This window comes from Oncorhynchus gorbuscha, linkage group LG15 (assembly GCF_021184085.1).
Source record: "Oncorhynchus gorbuscha isolate QuinsamMale2020 ecotype Even-year linkage group LG15, OgorEven_v1.0, whole genome shotgun sequence".
Classification (NCBI taxonomy): domain Eukaryota; kingdom Metazoa; phylum Chordata; class Actinopteri; order Salmoniformes; family Salmonidae; genus Oncorhynchus; species Oncorhynchus gorbuscha.
In genome coordinates, this window is record NC_060187.1 from 85,233,230 (window position 1) to 85,255,299 (window position 22,070).

The following is a 22,070-nucleotide window of genomic DNA, read 5'->3' on the forward strand; positions in this document are numbered from 1 at the left end:
TACCCCATAATGACAAAGCAAAAACAAGTATTTAGATGTTTTAGTACATTTTTTATAATTTATCAACCACATTTACATAAGTATTCATACCCTTTACTCATTACTTTGGAGCACCTTTGGCAGTGATTACAGCCTTGTCTTCTTGGGTATGACACTGCAAGTTGGCACACCTGTATTTTGGGAGTTTCTCCCATTCTTCTGGATGGGGAGCATTCCTGCACAGCTATTTTTCAGGTCTCTCCAGAGATGTTAAAGTTCAGGCTCTGGCTGGGCCACTCAAGGACATTCAGAGACTTGTTCCGAAGCCACTCCTGCGTTGTCTTGGCTGTGTGCTTAGGGGTCATTGTCCTGTTGAAAGGTGACCCTTCTCCCCAGTCTGAGATCCTGAGTGCTGTGGAGCAGATTTTCATCAAGGATCTCTCTGTACTTTGCTCCGTTCATCTTTCTTAAATCATCAAATTTTATTGGTCACCTATATATAGTTAGCAGATGTTCATGCGAGTGTAGCGAAATGCTTGTGCTTCTCGTTCCGACAATGCAGTAATCTCTAACAAGTAATCTAACAATTCCCCAACTACCTAATACACTCATCTAAAGGGGTGAATGAGAATATGTACATATAAGTATATGGATGAGCGATGGCCGAAGCGGCATGGGCAAGGTGCAGTAGTTGGTATAAAATATGGTATATACATGTGATATGAGTAATGTAAACATTATTTAAAGTGACTAGTGATCCATTAATGTGTCCAGTGATTGGGTCTCAATGTAGGCAGCAGCCTCTGAGTTTGGGATTGCTGTTTAGAAGTCTGATGACTTTGCTATAGAATATCGATCCTGACTAGTTTCTGTCTCTGCTGCTGAAAACCACCCCCACAGCATGATGCTGCCACCATCTTTCACCGTAGGGATGGTACCAGGTTTCCTCCAGACGTGACACTTGGCATTCAGGCCACAGAGTTCAATCTTGGTTTCATCAGACCAGAGAATCTTGTTTCTCATGGTGAGTCCTTTAGGTGCCTTTTGGCAAACTCAAGCGGGCCGTCGTGCCTTTCTGAGGAGTGGCTTCCGTCTGGCCACTCTGCCATAAAGTCCTGATTGGTGGAGTGCTGCAGAGATGGTTGTCCTTCTGGAATCCCATCTCAACAGAGGAATTCTAGAGCTCTGCCAGAGTGACCATCGGGTTCTTGGTCACCTCCCTGACCAAAGCCCTTCTCCCCTGATTGCTCAGTTTGGCTGGGCGGCCAGCTCTAGGAAGAATCTTGGTGGTTCCAAATGTCTTCAATTTAAGAATGGAGGCCACTGTCTTCTTGGGGATCTTCAATGCTGCAGAAATATTTTGTTACCCTTCCTGAGATCTGTGCCTTGACACAATCCTGTCTCGAAGCTCTTCCGACAATTCCTTCGACCGCATGGTTTGGTTTTTGCTTTGACATGCACTGCCAACTGTGGGACCTTTATATAGACAGACGTGTGCTTTCCAAATCAGGTCCAATCCACTGAAGTTGTAGAAATATCTCGAGGATGATTAATGAAAACCGGATGCACCTGAGCTCAATTTCGAGTCTCATAGAAAGGGCCTAATACTTATGTAAAATAAGGTATTTCCTTTTATTTTGTAAAAACCTGTTTTCTCTTTGTCATAATGGGGTATTGTGTGTAAATTGCTGAGAACTGAATTTAGTCCATTTTAGAGTAAGGCTCTAACGTAACAAAATGTGGGTTAAGTCAAGGTGTCTGAATACTTTCCGAATGCGCTGTACATAAGTGCACACATTTTTGAATATGGCTAGTGGTCTAGCAAACTAGCATAAGACACCCTAAATATCCCTCCACGTTGGATTTGATAGGTACAAAACAGTTAACAATATTCCATGTACAAATGCTTCAAGTGCAACAATCTATCTTCCCGACGAATGTCTTACATTTTGGGTGCAGAAACCTACATTTAGTATAACCTAATTTTCCAAATCCCATGTAGCCTGGCTTTTTAACGTCTAGTGACTCCCCATCCCGGGTCCGGGGGCGTAATCGACTGACACTAATTAGCATAACGCAACGGACATAAATATTCCTATTCATGAAAATCACAAGTGAAATATATTGACACAGCTTAGCCTTTTGTTAATCACCCTGTCATAACCTAATGTTCCAAATCTCATGTAGCCTAGCTTTTTAACTGTAAAATAATTATGGATTGATTTTATTAGCACCCCAAATGTGGCACGTGGACTGATTTACATCTGACCTCCAGACCGGCTGCCCCCCGTGCCCCACATGCTGTTTTTAATTTGTGTGGGTGCCCCCCACCCTTTTAAAGCAGCTCTCAGGACACACCCACAGCTAAAAATATATTTGGACCACACTCCTGAAAGCAAATGCAAATTGTGAACACGTGTACTTACACACATTCAAGGACTATTTGGACACCCACCCAGACTGTCTGCTCAGACCTGTAGGACTATTTGGACACCCACCCAGACTGTCTGCTCAGACCTGTAGGACTATTTGGACACCCACCCAGACTGTCTGCTCAGACCTGTAGGACTATATTGGACACCCACTGTCTGCTCAGACCTGCCTATTTGCGTTCACTGCCACCTCGATTCCCCACTCCAACCACCCATTCACCATCCAGTGATTACAGCAGGACTTGGGTGCTCTTTAGTTGGAGGGGGTTCCGCCACTCTGCGGAGTCTGCCAGCCATGGACTTCTGGGGTGATATTGTCAATTTGAAGACCACCACAGCAGCCAAAGCTCCATGTGTGGTATGTGTGTTCTGGTCTGTATTGGGAATAGGCATGTGCTTTTTTTCATAGCAGTGTGGTTTTTAATACTGTTTAGTTTGAGTCTATTACTGTACCAGTGATGGAAGAGGTAGGAACCCAAATAACAAGCAAACTATCTCCAAAAGTTAAGCCCACTGAATTACTCTGAAACCATTTAGCCTTTTAGCTATTTCAGTAGAAGCAGCACTTGCTAAATGGGTAGTTCTCTAGAAGTTCCTTCCATATTGTTTAGCTAGCAGGCCCAGCAACCGTACTAGCTAAATCAATAACTCCCCACTTCATGAACGTATTGCTTTATGTTCTAATGCAGCACATTCAAGCTATAAAAACCATGAATGTAAAAGTGCCGTGGGGCAGACGTTCAGAGTGGTCGTCTAGGTAGTGGTGGTATTCTAGGTAGGCCCCTACTGACTGGATTGTTAGTGCTTTCCAGAGCAGTAGCACTGACTGGACCACATGGCTTATTTCATCATCAGGAGGTAGCATATCTATTTAACCCTTTGTGTCTAATTATATTTACAAGGCACACTTTGGTTCTAGAAGAAAGCTTGGCAGCCATTTTTAAACTCTGAACTCTGCTGTAGTGCCCTGAAATAGTGCACCACGCCTCGAATAGCCATGAAAATGACAGGTCGGTCAGTGGCATCTATCATATGTTACAGGAGGCTGATCTGCCTAGAAAGTTAGCAAAACGTTGTCAACTGCCACTTAGTTTAATATCTGTCTGTTGAGTTGGTCTCTAATAAATAGACCTAGAGTTTACTTCAATGAGTTCAATAAGTAGTAGACTAAACCTAATAAACCCAACAGGTTGGACTTGTCTTGGGTTCATAGCTGTTACAGAACAATTGTCCCTTGTTAGGAGGAGAATGCAGAGTGATGTAGAGACCAAGAGGGAATGCAAGCTGAAGAGCTGGATAACACAACTTGTAAAGTATAACTGACTCAAATCTAAACTATCTGTCTGTGTTGTGTGACAGCCTGTCTTTGGACTCGGGGCGTGCTGGCTTGTGCCCAACACAAATATTTACCTCTGCGCTTACCCCCGCAGGTGGTGTCCAGCCGCCTAGGCTTTATTCAGCAGGGACATCCCTCTGAGTCATTCCCCTTGGCTATAGCGTTCAAAGGCCTTTCTCCTGTTTAGGCCAATACCGTAGGATACACTGTCTCTTATAATTAATCTAACCTCCTGAGGAGAAGAGAAACACCTGAAACTATATCCCCCTGCATACTGGTCTTGTCAGGAGGTTCTCTTCTGCACTGTTCAACCAATCCAGTAAATATGGAGGAGTTAAGATGGTGTCACCTCGTTAATGTCCAAAAGCTGAAGTCTCGTCACAGGCTCTTTTTCCAGTTCCCCTGAAAAGCAGTGGTAATGCATCTCCCATATCAACTGAACCATGACAGTTTGGAGTTGTTCTTGTACATGGTGTAGTTGTATGGAAAATGCGGGGTCTTTCCCATGACTGTTTAAGAGCCTATCAGAATATAGCTATGATTTCTTTGTTGGGTCCAGTCTTGAAGCTACTATTATACTATTGCCTGTGTGGTCTTAGTGAGATGGCTGGATTAAGTAGTCCTATTGAATTTGACTGCTGTGTTAAAAGGTGTAACCTAATAGGAAGTGGAAGACCAAGAACAGGAAGTTAACGTCACACAGCTCCAACTGTCACCCAATGTGACCTGTATTACTCTCTTCCATTGTATCTCTGGTGCTGTGCTGCGTCGTCAATAGGAGTGACTACGTAGGCCCACTTTTTAAAGTACCTCATTATTTCCTTCCTACCCACTAGTGTCTAGGTTGTTGTACAATTCTTTCAATGCTTAAAGATGCACTATGAAGAAATCACTCCGCCATTTCCTGGTTGCTAAAATTCTAATAGTTTGTCTAATTTCAGTTTGTGATAAAAAAAAGCAAGTATAGAGAATCATTGTACAATCTAAACTGCTGTGAAATATATATTTTCCATAACCAGAAGTATTGTTTGCAGCTGGTTTGCAGCTGGTGTGCAAAACCGAAAGCAAAGGACACAAAAATGACACTGAAGAACGGGAAGCATGGAGCACGTAGACAATATCTACCGCTTCTTAGACTAGACTTTTAGTGAGTGACAGATCTATAACTCGCATTTCTATGTGAATTTTTGTCAGGTCTCTCAAACAGTTACATATTGCAGCTTTTAAAACGACTTGCTCTTTGGGAACTATGAAGATTTAGGCTATTGACTGAATAAATGTCCTTTCTCTCTGCATCTCCACCATGTGTACATTCTGTTCTCTTTGAAACAAAACAATCTGCCCAATGAATTTGTATTTCTCCTTGTCTCCAGGGGAACGATGATGAGGCGGTGGTGGACCTGGGGAAGACTAGCTCCTCCATTCACACCAACTTTGAGAAAGAGGAGCTAGAGAGTAAGTCTGATTTTAGTGTTTATATATACACACAAAGTATCACATGGGCCCGGATCCTACTCATGTTGACAGTATACATGGAGCAGTATCAAGGAGGCCCATGTGTAATGGCATTGTATGGCCATAGGACAGAGGGGATTCTACAAATGCATGCTCACACACACACACACACACACACACACACACACACACACACACACACACACACACACACACACACACACACACACACACACACGTGTTTTTACTCATGCGCTGTAATATCGTGAGAAATTCAGTCACGTTTGTCTGGCTTGGTCTGGTGATTGAGGTATGCATTGCTTCCACCCACATTCCACTGAGCTCTGACTGCAGGGGAAAAGCCCTGGCACAATTTCCAGACTTTATAGCATCCACAATGGAATTCTTAACAATTTATCTTCCACACACACAAGCTGTAGCTGCATCCCCTCCCAAGAAACTGTGTTTGGGGAGACCAGGCTTTGTGAGGTGAACTTGAACACTAATAACTTGTAACCCCTGGTTAATGATCTAGAGAACCGTGTAACTTGGAACCCTGGTAACTTTGAACCCTGGCTAATGAGCTAGAGCACAGTGTAACCCTGGTTAATGAGCTAGAGCACAGTGTAACCCTGGTTAATGAGCTAGAGCACAGTGTAACCCTGGTTAATGAGGTAGAGAACAGTGTAACTTGGAACCCTGGTTAATGAGGTAGAGCACAGTGTAACCCTGGTTAATGAGCTAGAGCACCATGTAATTTGGAACCCTGGTTAGAGGTAGAGAAGAGTGTGAGAATGTAATGTTAGCTGCTCCCCCCCCCCCTGGTTCTAGCTCTAACAGCATTACTGAGGATTAGCCAGCAGCTCTAGCCTCCACTAATTTAATAGAGCCTTCTCTTTCACCCCCTTCCCCCCTTCATTCTTTCTCTCACTCATTCACTCATTCTCTCTAGAACACTACCACTCATTCACATAATCACATGGTTGGTACAGGCAGACCCAACCTCCATGTTCCCCTTCCGCTTCTCTGTCCCTCCTCTCTCCTAACCTCCATACTTCTCAAAAGTAATATTTACTTGTGTTTTGTTATACATCATGATCAATGTTCCCCTTAAGCTGCGTGTGGGTGCTCCACTCCCCAGGACTGCCTTGCAGAAGAAATACCAGCCCGCGCAGACTCACGAGATTGAACTTCACTCTGCTCGTTTCCCTGTTAGTTTACACCAACGTTTCCCTCTACTGTAGGAATTGTGACCAAATCGACATTTTTAAATGCAACATAATGAAATACACCTAACTACAGTGCCTTGCGAAAGTATTCGGCCCCCTTGAACTTTGACCTTTTGCCACATTTCAGGCTTCAAACATAAATATATAAAACTATTTTTTGTGAAGAATCTACAACAAGTGGGACACAATCATGAAGTGGAACGACATTTATTGGATATTTCAAACTTTTTTAACAAATCAAAAACTGAAAAATTGGGCGTGCAAAATTATTCAGCCCCCCCAAAACAGCGCGAGCTCAGTGAGGTTGGATGGAGAGCATTTATGAACAGCAGTTTTCAGTTCTTTCCACAGATTCTCGATTGGATTCAGGTCTGGACTTTGACTTGGCCATTCTAACACCTGGATATGTTTATTTTTGAACCATTCCATTGTAGATTTTGCTTTATGTTTTGGATCATTGTCTTGTTGGAAGACAAATCTCCATCCCAGTCTCAGGTCTTTTGCAGACTCCATCAGGTTCTTCCAGAATGGTCCTGTATTTGGCTCCATCCATCTTCCCATCAATTTTAACCATCTTCCCTGTCCCTGCTGAAGAAAAGCAGGCCCAAACCATGATGCTGCCACCACCATGTTTGACAGTGGGGATGAGCTGTGTTCAGGGTGATGAGCTGTGTTGCTTTTACGCCAAACATAACGTTTTGCATTGTTGCCAAAAAGTTCAATTTTGGTTTCATCTGACCAGAGCACCTTCTTCCACATGTTTGGTGTGTCTCCCAGGTGGCTTGTGGCAAACTTTAAACAACACTTTTTATGGATATCCGTCTGGTGTTCAACCTTCCCAAGTTCTCTCACGTCACCCCGCTCCTCCGTTCTCTCCACTGGCTTCCAGTTGAAGCTCGCATCCGCTACAAGACCATGGTGCTTGCCTACGGAGCTGTGAGGGGAACGGCACCTCAGTACCTCCAGGCTCTGATCAGGCCCTACACCCAAACAAGGGCACTGCGTTCATCCACCTCTGGCCTGCTCGCCTCCCTACCACTGAGGAAGTACAGCTCCCGCTCTGCCCAGTCAAAACTGTTCGCTGCCCTGGCCCCCCAATGGTGGAACAAACTCCCTCACGACTCCAGGACAGCGGAGTCAATCACCACCTTCCGGAGACACCTGAAACCCCACCTCTTTAAGGAATACCTAGGATAGGATAAGTAATCCCTCTCACCCCCCCCCCTTAAGTTTTAGATGCACTATTGTAAAGTGACTGTTCCACTGGATGTCATAAGGTGAATGCACCAATTTGTAAGTCGCTCTGGATAAGAGCGTCTGCTAAATGACTTAAATGTTAAATGTAAGAAATGGCTTTCTTCTTGCCACTCTTCCATAAAGGCCAGATTTGTGCAATATACGACTGATTGTTGTCCTATGGACAGAGTCTCCCACCTCAGCTGTAGATCTCTGCAGTTCATCCAGAGTGATCATGGGCCTCTTGGCTGCATCTCTGATCAGTCTACCAAGACCTGGACGGCCAGGACTTGGTAGATTTGCAGTGGTCTGATACTCCTTCCATTTCAAGATTAGCGCTTGCACAGTGCTCCTTGGGATGTTTAAAGCTTGGGAAATCTTTTTGTATCCAAATCCGGCTTTAAACTTCTTCACAACAGTATCTCGGACCTGCCTGGTGTGTTCCTTGTTCTTCATGATGCTCTCTGCACTTTTAACGGACCTCTGAGACTATCACAGTGCAGGTGCATTTATACAGAGACTTGATTACACACAGGTGGATTGTATTTATCATCATTAGTCATTAAGTCAACATTGGATCATTCAGAGATCCTCACTGAACTTCTGGAGAGAGTTTGCTGCACTGAAAGTAAAGGGGCTGAATAATTTTGCACGCCCAATTTTTCAGTTTTTGATTTGTTAAAAAAGTTTGAAATATCCAATAAATGTCGTTCCACTTCATGATTGTGTCCCACTTGTTGTTGATTCTTCACAAATAAATACAGTTTTATATCTTTATGTTTGAAGCCTGAAATGTGGCAAAAGGTCGCAAAGTTCAAGGGGGCGAATACTTTCGCAAGGCACTATATGCAAGACCGTCTGAGATTGTTCAAAGATCAAAGCGAAGAGCCGCATGTAGCCACGTGTGCACATTTGTTCATGTCCTTTGCTAATTAGTGCATTATTAGCCCAGTTATAGCAATTTCTGCTCAGCAATGGGTAGTGATAAGTGATTGCTTCCTACAAGAGCACAAAACATATAGACTTCTAGCCATCTTTGAAAAGCCAGTCAGGTAAAGAGCTTTTTTTATATCTTAAAGGGGCAGTGATGTATTTTGAGAAGGGCTTGAATAAGTAACATAGTCAATAGGCAGATGGTAGCATACATGTTTTATCTGACTCTCTGTGATAATGGTATGCAAATAATGATTTGTAAAGTGGTTTCCTCATCACAAAGCACAATAAAACATTTTCGGTCACCTCTTCGTCTGAAGGACAAGTTGCTAAACAGGTTCATTTCCAGCGCTGCACAAGTCTCACGGAATGTAGGCTGACATAAAACACCACACAGTGGCTGTTACAGTAGGCTGACATAGAACACCACACAGTGGCTGTTACAGTAGGCTGACATAAAACACCACACAGTGGCTGTTACAGTAGGCTGACATAGAACACCACACAGTGGCTGCTACTGTAGGCTGACATAGAACACCACACAGTGGCTGCTACTGTAGGCTGACATAGAACATAGTCCTATGTACTCTGTCACACAAATCTAAAACCTTTGATAAAGGACCAGACATGGTTTATGAGAAGGACATTTATTTATTGATCATGTGGGGCAGCGATGTTCTTTTTGTTGGTCGATCATCCGTGAATGAGAAGTAACAACAGTTTTTAGTTTGGCGCACCGGGAATTGTTTTTTGTTTTCTCCAGATTTGTACTTTTTTTTTTTATATAGGTTCTTTCTTTCATTTTGGTGATACCAAGTTCTAGATACAATGTGATATTGTTTACTAATTAAAACGTGATGGTAGATGGTCAAATGTGTATGAGTACCTTGTATGTCCTCGTTTTGAAGAGGGTTCTGTTCATAGATGAATGGTACGGGTGGCGCGGTAGGAGCTTAAACCCGGGGGACGTACATTTTTATATACTGACAGTATTTATGCTATGAAGCGGTGTTTCCCAGCCCGGGTCCTCCAGGACCTCCAACAGTAAAAGTTGTTGTAACCCTAGACAAACGCCTCATTCAGCTCTTTGAGGGCTTGATGATTAGTTGACTAGTTTAATCAAGTGTGTTTGTCCGGTGTTATAATAAAAAAGTGTACTGTTGGCGGTAGTGGAGGACCGGGGTTGGTAAACACTGCTCTAAAGCATGGGTTTATCATAGTTACTGAGGTGTGCTGGTATAACTACATATGTTTATTATCTGAACGTGTATGTATGTATGTATTATGTATGTATGTTATGTGATGTGTATGTATGTATGTATGTAACTATGTATGTATGTATGTATTATGTATGTGTATGTATGTGTATGTATGTATGTATGTATGTATGTATGTATGTATGTATGTATGTATGTATGTATGTATGTATGTATGTATGTATGTATGTATGTATGTATGTATGTATGTATGTATGTATGTATGTATGTGTATGTGTATGGTATGTATGTACTGTATTTAATGTGCTCTGAATGTCAATTGACCAGATACGTGTAAAGGTTTCCGTTTAGTTGCATCATGGGTATTGTGATACAGCCTGTATCACAACTGGCCGTGATTGGGAGTCCCATAGGGTGGTGCACAATTGTCCCAGCATCGTCCGGGTTTGGCCAGGGTAGTGTTCTTGCCTAGTTAAATAAAGGTTCCACATAAGAAGCCTGTCCTCTCATTGTTTGTGGGACAGGACAGGGGACAGGTCAGCATGCTGCTGGGTTTTGTTTGAAGAGCTCTATTTGATCCAGTTTATTATTTTCTAAATACTTATACATTTCGTTGGCTGTTATTATCTTCACTTGCAAATAGAAAGTGTCACTCTGGGCAAGAAATAATGTTCTGCGTTGTTGCCTCCTCACTGTAAAATTTTACAGTGAGGTCTCACAGCCACTCTGGTAGGACTACATTATGATCGATTGGCCACGGTAGCCTACTTGGCCACGGTTAAAACTAACTTAAAGCAGGTACAGCCTCTGTGTTCACAGTAAATTCAAAACGTTCACGTTTGTGCTCAGCATAACTGAAATTTGCTCAGTGGCGGAAATAATTTGAGGCAGGGAACATTGATCATGAGCCTGCCTAAGAGCCTAGTCTCACAAGTCAGACGATTGTTTCTGAAATGTGATAGACTGGAAATAGTGAGTTTTGGTCTCTAACTACTGGTTGTCTATAGTGGGAGGTAACAGGTGGGAGGTAAAGTCAAACTGTATTGGTCACGTGCTACGTAGACCAGGTTTAGACTAACAGTGAAATGTTTAATTACAGGTCCTTCCTAACCACACAGAGAAAATGATAATAGAAAAGTAAAATACGTAATAATAAATCCTCAATGAGTAACGATAACTTGTTTATATTCAAGAGGCAGCAGTTGTGAGTAGATATGCACGGGTACGGGGTAGGCCTACATAGTAGTTGATGTGCACTGTGTCTCAGTGGAGACATTGGCAGCCTGCAGGAGACCTGACCCCAGCCAGCGGCAGTGTTATGGAGACAATTGTTTATCTACTGTGTGTGTGTGTGTGTGTGTGTGTGTGTGTGTGTGTGTGTGTGTGTGTGTGTGTGTGTGTGTGTGTGTGTGTGTGGCCCAGGGACTCCTCCTACTGCGCAGAACATTACAGCTGACAACCCAGAGGTGCTAATGGAAACCACAGAGGAAAACCTCTGAATGTTATTTATTCATAGGAACGCCCAGATATACAATAAAGATAAAAAAGATGTTAGCTGGAAGCCTGGAACAATAACGATTTTAGTTATATTATTAGGGCTGTTGTGTGTCTCTGTCATCCATGTAAATGGAACTAACTAAGTACTTTTAGACAGGAAACCCTGCAGGGGTATCAGCTGAGTATCACAGACCTTTTTCAGCTGATCCAGAGAGGAACTGGGAGGGATTAGGTCATCTTTCTCTCTATGCTATGCTTCCTATGCTAGGCTCACAGCTCACCTTTAAGCGTGGTACCCACAGCATGGGACACTTCTGAGGTCACAACTAGAAGTATTCAGAGATTTATTACTGCTAAAAACTCCCACTGGCTCATAATAGGAAAATCATTGGAAGACACAGGCCCCCCACTCACAAATACTATGTTTTTAGTGTGATTTTTAAAAAAATACAAAAATAAATGTGTAATATATATTTTCCCCTCATTGAGCTTAGTGGGCTATGACATATTACATGTATGTGACAGGGGCGTGATGAAGACCCACCATGCTGTAGGTCCTCACCTCCCTCCTGGTCCATTTATCTGCTCTGTCCAGACTGACGTCAGTAGTATGCCATCCAGAACGGTTTCACGGTCCCAGCTCTCAAAAGATAAAGTGTGTTTATAAGCACAAAGAGCAGGCTACATGTCCTTCTCCTTTTTGAGCCTTCTCTCCTTTCCCCATGTCCTGACAACGAGCAGTGAGTAGAGAGCAGCGGGTCTTGGGCAGTGATGTCCTTTCTATCCATTCTTAGCTGCTGTCAGAACGGCACGGAACTCTTCCATTCATTTAACGCTTCTGGTATTTCCACTTGACACGTCAGAAATTGAGAGGAGGATAAGAGGGAAGGGTTACCATTGTGTGTGACGTACGTAAACAACAGACAGGAAGACGTGTGTAGGGGGGGACACAGTCTGTGATTGTAACTCCAGGGTGGTGCAGTGTATGAAAACAACTGCATTTTTCTCATGCCATTTAGGGCCTGTAAAGAAAGTGGATCTAAAGATTGTTAAAATGCTGAAATCAGACCATATGTATTACCAAGAACCGTATTGACAATTCAGATTTTTAAATGCAGTGTATATATCCAGCCCAACTGCAGATGAGACTATTATACATGGTATACCGTGATTGACCATGCCTCTCTCTACCCTGTTCCCAGGTCATAGAGCGGTCTATGTGGGTGTCCATGTTCCTCTGGGCAGAGAGACCAAACGGAGGCACCACCGCAGCCACCGCGGCCACAGACACCACCGCAAGAGGAGAGACCGCTCGGACCATGAAGATGGACGAGAGTCTCCTTCTTATGGTAGCAAAGACCAGTTCACTCTCCCACCTCAACACCTGCTTCATTCACTGTCCTCAGATCAGCTCTATTGCCATATCTCCATTCTCCAGCCCTGTTTCCTATACCAAACCCTTTACTGTCCTTTTTCCACTAATATTCCCCTTGGTTGTACTACATTACCCATATTCCACCTGTACCCCCTGTGTTTCAGACACCCCGTCCCAGCGTGTCCAGTTCATCCTGGGGACAGAGGATGATGATGAAGAGCACATGCCCCACGACCTGTTCACTGAGCTGGACGAACTGTTCTTCCGGGACGGACACGTCTACGAGTGGAGGGAGACAGCCAGGCATGATGCACACCCTTCCTCACTCCTCCTAGTGGATGTTTCCTCATCCAACCACATCAACAGCTCCTTTCATCTGTGTGTGTGTGTAGGTGGTTAAAGTTTGAGGAAGACGTGGAGGATGGAGGGGAGCGTTGGAGTAAGCCCTACGTAGCCACGCTGTCTCTCCACAGCCTCTTTGAGCTCCGCAGCTGCATCCTCAACGGCACTGTCATGTTGGACATGAGAGCTAACACCATTGAGGAGATCGCAGGTGAGCGTGTATGTATGTCTCTGCAGACATTTTACTGTGTGTGAGTCTGAAAGTGGAATGTGTTGAATAAAGCATGTAACTGTTGAATAAAGCATGCAGTCTACCCTGTACCCCCATAGACATGGTGATAGACAGCATGGTGGCGTCAGCTCAGCTGGAGGAGGAGTTGAGGCAGAAGGTAAGGGAGGCCATGTTGAAGAGACACCACCACCAGAACGAGAAGAAGCTCAGCAACCGCATCCCTCTGGTGCGCTCCTTCGCTGACATCGGCAAGAAACAATCTGACACACACCTGCTTGAGAGAAACGGTGAGGGCCCTCGCTGCACCTCTCCTTTTTCCTCTCCTGCTCTTCATCCCCTCATTTCAGCTCTTCTACAAAATAATGGTTTATTTACACCCTTTTTTGTTATGTTTTGACAGATTGAATGAATGTACTATGCACATGTTGTTTTTATGAAGTGGGTTGGGTCATTCAAAGAGGTGTCAATTGGCTGAGGTAACTGAGTGACAAGACGATGAGCAAGATCTGATTGGTGCATGAGCCTTTTACTGGCATGTGATTTTCCCATCATGACTGTTCTTGAACACTGCAGTGATAAGTCTGAGAGTTTGTTTTGTGTGCTGGATTGTGTTTTCACCTGGAAAGATGTTTTTGTGATAAGGATTTTGTGTTGAAATGTTGTAATAGGCTAATAGTTAATAAGTTAAAACCAAAGTAAATCTGTGCACATGCCATCATGTAGCAATTAAATCACAGTTGAAGATTATTGGTCAGCTTCCCCTTGCTTGTGATTGGTCCGTTTGAGTGACCTATAGTATATCCTTATTAAAGTGTGATGTAACCGCGGCATTTATTGTGTTTTTGTGACATTGTTGTAAAAGGTTGCTAAACAGTGTTTTTGTGTGTGTTCTGAACATGTTCGCTGCTGTTTGTGGGCAGTTGGCATTATGACAGATGTTAATTGATCTTGACTTCATCTCTCCTGTTTTACTGCGGCTCCATGTACGTTGTGCAAATGTTCCCTGTGACGTTTTGGGATGTACTGAATATGCCCCTGCTCTTTGTCTTTGACTTCCACTAACGAGACACTTCCAAGGCCTGGGCTTCGCAGCATGAAGAGCATTGTTCCCAACACACATTTAGTATTCTTACCCTTCCTGATGTATTTTTCCTCTCCCTCTTTCCTTTTTCCATCCTGTCTTCTCTGCTTTCCCAACTACCCTTGTCCCTTCCCATAGGAAGTCTATCCACCTCCCGCCCCTCCCTCCTCAAGGGAGTCCAGGGGGTCTCAGTTCCTCAGTCGCTTCCTGCTCAACGCCAGCACCCCCTCCTCCCCCCCTTAGCACCCCCAGAACACCCATCCCTTAGCCAGATGCAGATCCCCCACCCCTCCTTGCCTGTCCCCCACCCCTCCTCTGACTGACCCTGACCCACCCCTCCCTGCCTGTCCCCCACTCCTACTCTGATTGACCGGTGAGGGTAGGAGCTGGAGTATCCCCAGTGTGGAGGTCCATGCTTCAGATGGGGAGGAACTGAAGGTCCGGTCTAGTCAAGGACCACAAGGAGGAGTCTGGGGTGCAGACCCTGCCCGTCTGGTGCAGCTCCTCCCCCCACCTCCAGCAGGTTAAATATCCTGCAAATAGCATGAACCACCCCCCCCACACCTTCTTCTTCACCTGACATAATCTGACCTCTCTCGGTCCTTAACATTATATGTGTCTGTCTGTGTGCGTGATGACTTGTGAAGTACTTAGAGTACATTTCATCAACATAAACCAGATGTTTTAGACTTAGTGAAACACGTCAATTCTGGTCTTCATTTCCACAGTTGGTTGCGAAAGGGCTATATTTTGTTATTTTGATTTACTATTAATCTCATTCCCCCCCAGCGGTTACATCACACCTTGAGAAGGTTCCTCTACATCTCAAGCGAGCAGTTCGGTATGAAATGCACTCCCTTCTGGATGTGCTTGGTGGTACCACCTCGTGGCTTACTATAAAAACAGGTGACCGCACACCTTATTTGGCAATGGTCTTGGTCAGTGGAGTGTGCCAATCTATATTTTGCATGATGCTTCCTTGACCAGACTACTGGCGTTACACAAAATTCTAAAGGCAGGAAGGCACATGACCAAATTCAATGTTTTTTGCTTACCGTTTCATGCATCTTTTACGAAGATTGTTTAAACACAGATTATTTCACTTATAATTCACTGTACCACAATTCCAGTGGGTCAGAAGTTTACATGCACTAAGTTGACTGTGCCTTTAAACAGATGGGGAAATTCCAGAAAATTATGTCATGGCTTTTGAAGCATCTGATGGGCTAATTGACATAATTTGAGTCAATTGGAGGTGTACCTGTGGATGTATTTCAAGGCCTACTTTCAAACTCGGTGCCTCTTTGCTTGACATCATGGGAAAATCAAAAGAAATCAGCCAAGAAGACCTCCACAAGTCTGGTTCATCCTTGGGGGCAATTTCTAAATGCCTGAAGGTACCACGTTCATCTGTACAAACACTAGTATGCAAGTATAAACACCACGGGACCACACAGCCATCATACTACTCGGGAAGGAAGGGAAGTTCTGTCTCCTAGAGATGAACATACTTTGGTGCTAAAAGTACAAATCAATCCCATAACAACAGCAAAGGACCTTGTGAAGATGCTGGAGGAAACGGGTACAAACGTATCTATATCCACAGTAAAACAAGTCCAAATCGACATAACCTGAGAGGCCGCTCAGCAAGGAAGGAGGAAGAAGCCACTCCAAAACCGCCATAGAAAAACCAGACTACGGTTTGCAACAGCACATAGGGACAAAGATTGAACTTTTTGGAGAAATGTCCTCTGGTCTGATGAAACAAAAATAGACTGTTAATGACCATTTATGTTTGGAGGCAAAGGGGGGAGGCTTGCAAGCCGACGAACACCATCCCACCAGTGAAGCACAGGGGTGGCAGCATCATGTTGTGGGGGTGCTTTGCTGCAGGAGGGACTGGTACACTTCACAAAATAGATGGCATCATGAGGGAGGAAAATTATGTGGATATATTGAAGCAACATCTCAAGACATCAGTCAGGAAGTTAAATCTTGTTTGCAAATGGGTCTTCCAAATGGACAATGACCACAAGCATACTTCCAAAGTTGTGGCAAAATGGCTTAAGGATAACAAAGTCAAGGTATTGGAGTGGCCATCACAAAGCCCTGCCCTCAATTCTATAGAAGATGTGTGGGCAGAACTGAAAAAGCGTGTGTGAGCAAGGAGGCCTACAAACCTGACCTAGGATAGGATAAAGTAATCCTTCTCATCCCCCCCCCCCCTTTAAGATTTAGATGCACTATTGTAAAGTGACTGTTCCACTGGATGTCATAAGGTGAATGCACCAATTTGTAAGTCGCTCTGGATAAGAGCGTCTGCTAAATGACTTAAATGTAATGTAAATGACTCAGTTACACCAGCTCTGTCAGGAGGAATGGGCCAAAATTCACCCAACTTATTGTGGGAAGCTTGTGGAAGGCTACCCAAAACGTTTCACCCAAGTTAAAGGCAATGCTACCAAATACTAATTGAGTGTATGTAAACTTCTGACATACTGGGAATGTGATGAAAGGAATAAAAGCTGAAATAAATCCTTCTCTCTACTATTATTCTGACATTTCACATTCTTAAAATAAAGTGACGATCCTAACTGACCTAAAACGGGACATTTTTACTTGGATTAAATGTCAGGAGTTGTGAAATTGAGTTTAAATGTATTTGGCTTAGGTGTATGTAAACATCCGACTTCAACTGTATATGGATGGATGGATAGATAAACATTTTTATTTACAACATTCATCATGTGCCCACACACTTGTAATTCTGAAAAGTGGACACCCACCTGTGAGAGGGGTGGCCCTGGTAGTAGTTGTAGGTTTTTATACAGTACCCAAGACTATTGAGTTAATTTGACCAAGAGCTACAGCATGAATACTGCAATGTGGGTTGGATTGAAATGAGCCCCTAATCTTCATTATCAAGGGGATGACTCACTTTTTTTTCTCCAACACAATACCGCAATAAATGTTAGTCCACATTTCATTTTTTTGCACCACATTGGGGATTTTAATTTACACTGGCAGTAGATGTCAGGAACTCATCACCTTTCCACTGAGAGTTAACTGTCCAGATCCATATTTGCTTGAGAAGCACATCATTTTATGATCAGCACGTGCCAGTGGACTTCTGAGAATGCTTTAGTGTTGGGATCAGGTACTATGTTTACCCACCCACAAAAATGTATATTTATGAGCAATTTCCCCGCTACCCACAACTTCTCACCTGAAAATGTGAGCAGTTTGGGCAACGGCTGGATTTGAGAGTTACCCTTATACGAAGTTTGGTAACTGTTTACATGAAGTTGGCCCTATGTCATCGTAATCAGGCACTATTACCCCCGTTACCACTGTCTAATAAATTATATCAGGGTTTAATGTGAGGCGTGCTCAGGTTTCACCCCCATATGCACACAGACGCTGCACAGTATTACACAGAGTGAGTTCCATAGCAAGTCCTAGTTTCAATTGGCAAGGTTCATAGACCGTGAGATGATAGGTCAAAATATGTTTTTACAGCAAGAGGCTGAGGCCATGACGTGTGTGTAAATACCAACACGTGAGTGTGTTCTGTTTTTCTTATTGGACCATGTGGTGTATCTTGGCTGCCTTGTTCAGTAAGAAGCAGGGGATTGACAGGCAGGGCCCCATTGGTGCACATTCCACCACTAATCTCCCTCTGAAACGTTTCTGTCCAACTCGGTCCTGTAAACACAGAGGATGTCTATGGGTGTCTATTGACCCCCCCAATGTTTAGTTATTTCTACCATCTCTGATATACTTTGTTGTGATACGTGGAGTTTCTCACCCAGCATGTACAGAGCAGCTGCATGTCTGAACAAACTCTCAAACTCACGGAGTCACACATGCATAGCCCCCCCGCTCTCCTTCTCAGACACGTATAATTGTGTACGTCTACAAATTGTACCAATTCCCCATTCATATCGGCCATACACGCAGTTCATTTTTTACTGTTAAATTGACCACTGGTTTCTTCTACCCCTTCCACCCCTTGGGCAGGCCTCCTGGCATCCCCCCAGTCAGCTCCTGGGAACCTGGAGAACAGTAAACCGAGTGAGGGCCGCATCAACGGAGGAAGCAGAGAGAACAGCACTGTGGACTTCAGCAAGGTAACGTCTCTCCTCCCACTGCTGAGCAGTGTGTAGACCCACGGTCACGAGGACAGACAAGTAGAGCTCTGCTACCCGACCCGGGCCCGACATTATACATTGGGTCAGGGCTGAGTAGGGCCTTTTTTTAATCAATATCTAGGGAACAGGCAGGGCTCGTGTATCACTAAATTGATCACAAACATTTTGAAGCTGAGCCATTTGCTCATGTTCTGCTGCGCAATAGTCATATCTGACAACGATCATAACATGGTGTCAGAAGTGCTTCAACCTCGTCAAATATAAAACAGGAGAGATTATTTCACAGAAAATAATGTTCCTTGAGTTTTGTTAGTGACAAAGTAGTTAACTGCTCTGTCATGTCTCGTCATTGAGCAGAGCAGCCCTAGCAGAGCCGTTGCTATGGATACTCGCTCAGAGCCGCCATGAGTAGAGTGCATGCAGAGCGAGCTGCGCGCAGGGTGAGACTGACAGAGCAGCTAATGGATTTACTGATGGATGAAGTTATTTTTGGTTTCGGTCAGGGACGGGGCTTTAATTTGGTTGAAGCAATCGGGCCTGGGTAGGACCTGAACGTCACAGCATAGGTAGGGCTCGGGCTTAAAATTCATGCCCATGCATGGCTCTACAGAGAACTCAATATGGCAGCCGCTGGCTTCAAAGCCTCTGATTGGCCAATACATAGCATCAGAAATCCAGGGTTTATACAGTGCATTCAATCAGATTTCAGATCCCTTGAATTTTTCCACATTTTGTTACGTTACAACCTTATTCTACAATTTATTTATGTTTATCCCTCAATCTACACACAATAGCCCATAATGACAAAGCAAAAACAGGTTTTTAGAAATAAAATAATAACAAATCACATTTTAAGTATTCAGACCCTTTACTCTGTACTTTGTTAAAGCACTTTTGGCATTGATTATAGCCTCAAGTCTTCTTGGGTATGACACTGCATATCCTCTCAAGCTCTATTTTCAGGTCTCTCCAGAGATGTTAGATCGGGTTCAACTATAGGCTCTGGCTGAGCCACTCAAGGACATTCAGAGACTTGTCCTGAAGCCACTCCTGCATTGTCTTGGCTGTGTGCTTAGGGTCGTTGTCCTGTTGGAAGGTGAACCGTAACCCCAGTTCAAGGTCCAGAGCGCTTTGGAGTAGGTTTTCATCAAAGATCTCTTTCCTTCGATCCTGACTAGTCACCCAGTCCCTGCTGCTGAAAAACATCCCCACGGCATGATGCTGCCACTCATGCTTCACCGTAGGGGAAGGTTCCAGGTTTCCTCCAGACGTGACACTTGGCATTCAGGCCAAAGAGTTCAATCTTGGTTTCATCAGACCAGAGAATCTTGTTTCTCTTTGTCCTTTAGTTGTCTTTTGGCAAACTCCAAGCAGACTGTGATGCCTTTCACCGAGGAGTGGCTTCTGTCTGGCCACTCTACGATAAAGGCCTGATTGGTGGAGTGCTGCAGACATGGGAGAACCTTCCAGAAGGACAACCATCTCCACAGAGGAACTCTGGAGCTCTGTCAGGGTGACCATCGGGTTCTTGGTCACCTCCTTGACCAAGGCCCTGTTCCCCCCTGATTGCTCAGTTTTGGCCGGGCAGCCAGCTCTAGGAAGAGTCTTGGTTCCAAACTCCTTCCATTTAAGAACGATGGAGGCCACTGTGTTCTTGGACCTTCAATGCTGCAGAAATTATTTGGTAAACTTCCCAAGATCTGTGTCTCAACACAATCCTGTCTCGGAGCTCTATAGACAATTTCTTCCACCTCATGGCTTGGTTTTTGCTCTGACATGCACTGCCAACTGTGAGACCTTCTATAGACAGGTGTCTGCCTTTCCAAATCATGTCCAATCAATTGAATTTACCACAGGTGGACTCCATTCAAGTTGTAGAAACATTTCAAAGATTAAATTCTAAAAACATGTTTTTGCTTGGTCATTATGGGGTATTGTGTGTAGATTGAGGTAAATAATGAATTGAACGTGACAAGTGGAAAAAGTCAAAGGGTCAGATATACAATGCATTCGGAAAGTATTCAGTCTCATTTGAAGTAACACATGCTGGATACTGAACAAAGTGACTGGTTTCCGCTCCTTGGGGGACTGATGGGTATGAGAACAGTGTATTAAGAGGATGATATTATAATAAGAGGTGACCTCATGGATCCAGATTGGACCCTAGCTGAGTGATCTGAGCTTATGGTGTGATCTGAATTAAGTTGTGCCCCTGTTTGTCCTGCTCTCAGCATGCTTGCCACTGTAGTTGTGGTTCCTGGGGCGGGGGTGCCAGGAGGCCTGCAGTAAGTCTTCTCTCCTGTCAATCACTGGCCCCGGCCCATCAGTGCTGTTGTGTTGATCCATGAGACTGTGTTGTTCCGTGACGTGACTGTACATGACATGTTACCTGCCAGTGCCGTGTGTGTGACCGTAGTGCTGTGACTGTGTTGATCTGTCTGTAGTGGTCCGACCGTGGTTCAGAGAATCTGATGTTTTCATTATCTTTTTTGTGCAGCAGTACGGCTGTCAGCAGCACAGCAACCGCACATATTCTATGTGATTTATTATTTATTATGTGTCCTGTTTGAGGTCATCGCTTCTGACGGAAGCATCCATAGTACAGTGTAAGTGGGTAGTGTCCGCGGGGTAGTGGGTAGTGTCCGCGGGGTAGTGGGTAGTGTCCGCGGGGTAGTGGGTAGTGTCCGCGGGGTAGTGGGTAGTGTCCGCGGGGTAGTGGGTAGTGTCCGCGGGGTAGTGGGTAGTGTCCGCGGGGTAGTGGGTAGTGTCCGCGGGGTAGTGGGTAGTGTCCGCGGGGTAGTGGGTAGTGGGTAGGGTCCGCGGGGTAGTGGGTAGGGTCCGCGGGGTAGGGGTAGTGGGTAGGGTCCGCGGTGTAGTGGGTAGGGTCCACGGGGTAGTGGGTAGGGTCCGCGGTGTAGCGTCCGCGGTGTAGGGGTAGCGTCCGCGGTGTAGGGGTAGCGTCCGCGGTGTAGGGGTAGCGTCCGTCCGGTGTAGGGGTAGCGGGTAGTGTCCGGTGTAGGGGTAGCGGGTAGTGTCCGGTGTAGGGGTAGCGGGTAGCGTCCGCGGTGTGGGGGTAGCGTCCGCGGTGTAGGGGTAGTGGGTAGGGTCCATGGTGTAGGGGTAGGGGTAGTCCATGGGGTAGTGGGTAGTGTCCATGGTGTAGGGGTAGCAGGTAGCGGGTAGCGTCCACGGTGTATGGGTAGTGGGTAGCGTCCACGGTGTAGGGGTAGCGTCCACGGTGTAGGGGTAGCGGGTAGTGTCCGCGGGGTAGGGGTAGCGGGTAGTGTCCACGGTGTGCGGGTAGCGTCCACGGGGTAGGGGTAGCGGGCAGGGTCCACGGGGTAGGGGTAGCGGGCAGGGTCCACGGGGTAGGGGTAGCGGGCAGGGTCCACGGGGTAGCGGGTAGCGTCCACGGGGTAGCGGGTAGCGTCCACGGGGTAGGGAGAGCGGGTAGGGGGAGCCGGGGTAGTGGGTAGCGTCCAAGGGGTAGCGGGTAGGGTCCACGGAGTAGCGGGTAGCGTCCACGGGGTAGGGGTAGCGGGTAGGGTCCACGGGGTAGGGGTAGGGTCCACGGG

At 45.1% G+C, this 22,070-nt stretch overlaps 1 protein-coding gene across 3 annotated transcripts in view; it reads left to right on the forward strand.

Annotated features, from left to right (window-relative positions):
• Nucleotides 1-22,070, forward strand: part of LOC123998326 (sodium bicarbonate cotransporter 3-like) — a 79,359-nt gene that overhangs the window by 19,770 nt on the left and 37,519 nt on the right. For 2 of the 3 annotated variants that reach the window (XM_046303445.1, XM_046303448.1), the window contains exons 2-7: nucleotides 5,121-5,202; nucleotides 12,517-12,663; nucleotides 12,854-12,992; nucleotides 13,082-13,242; nucleotides 13,362-13,550; nucleotides 18,365-18,474. In XM_046303445.1, the coding sequence (XP_046159401.1) occupies nucleotides 5,121-5,202; nucleotides 12,517-12,663; nucleotides 12,854-12,992; nucleotides 13,082-13,242; nucleotides 13,362-13,550; nucleotides 18,365-18,474 (828 nt within the window). Of the gene's footprint in view, nucleotides 1-2,400; nucleotides 2,770-5,120; nucleotides 5,203-12,516; nucleotides 12,664-12,853; nucleotides 12,993-13,081; nucleotides 13,243-13,361; nucleotides 13,551-18,364; nucleotides 18,475-22,070 lie in introns of those variants that run through there. The other variant, XM_046303446.1, reaches the window with a different exon arrangement.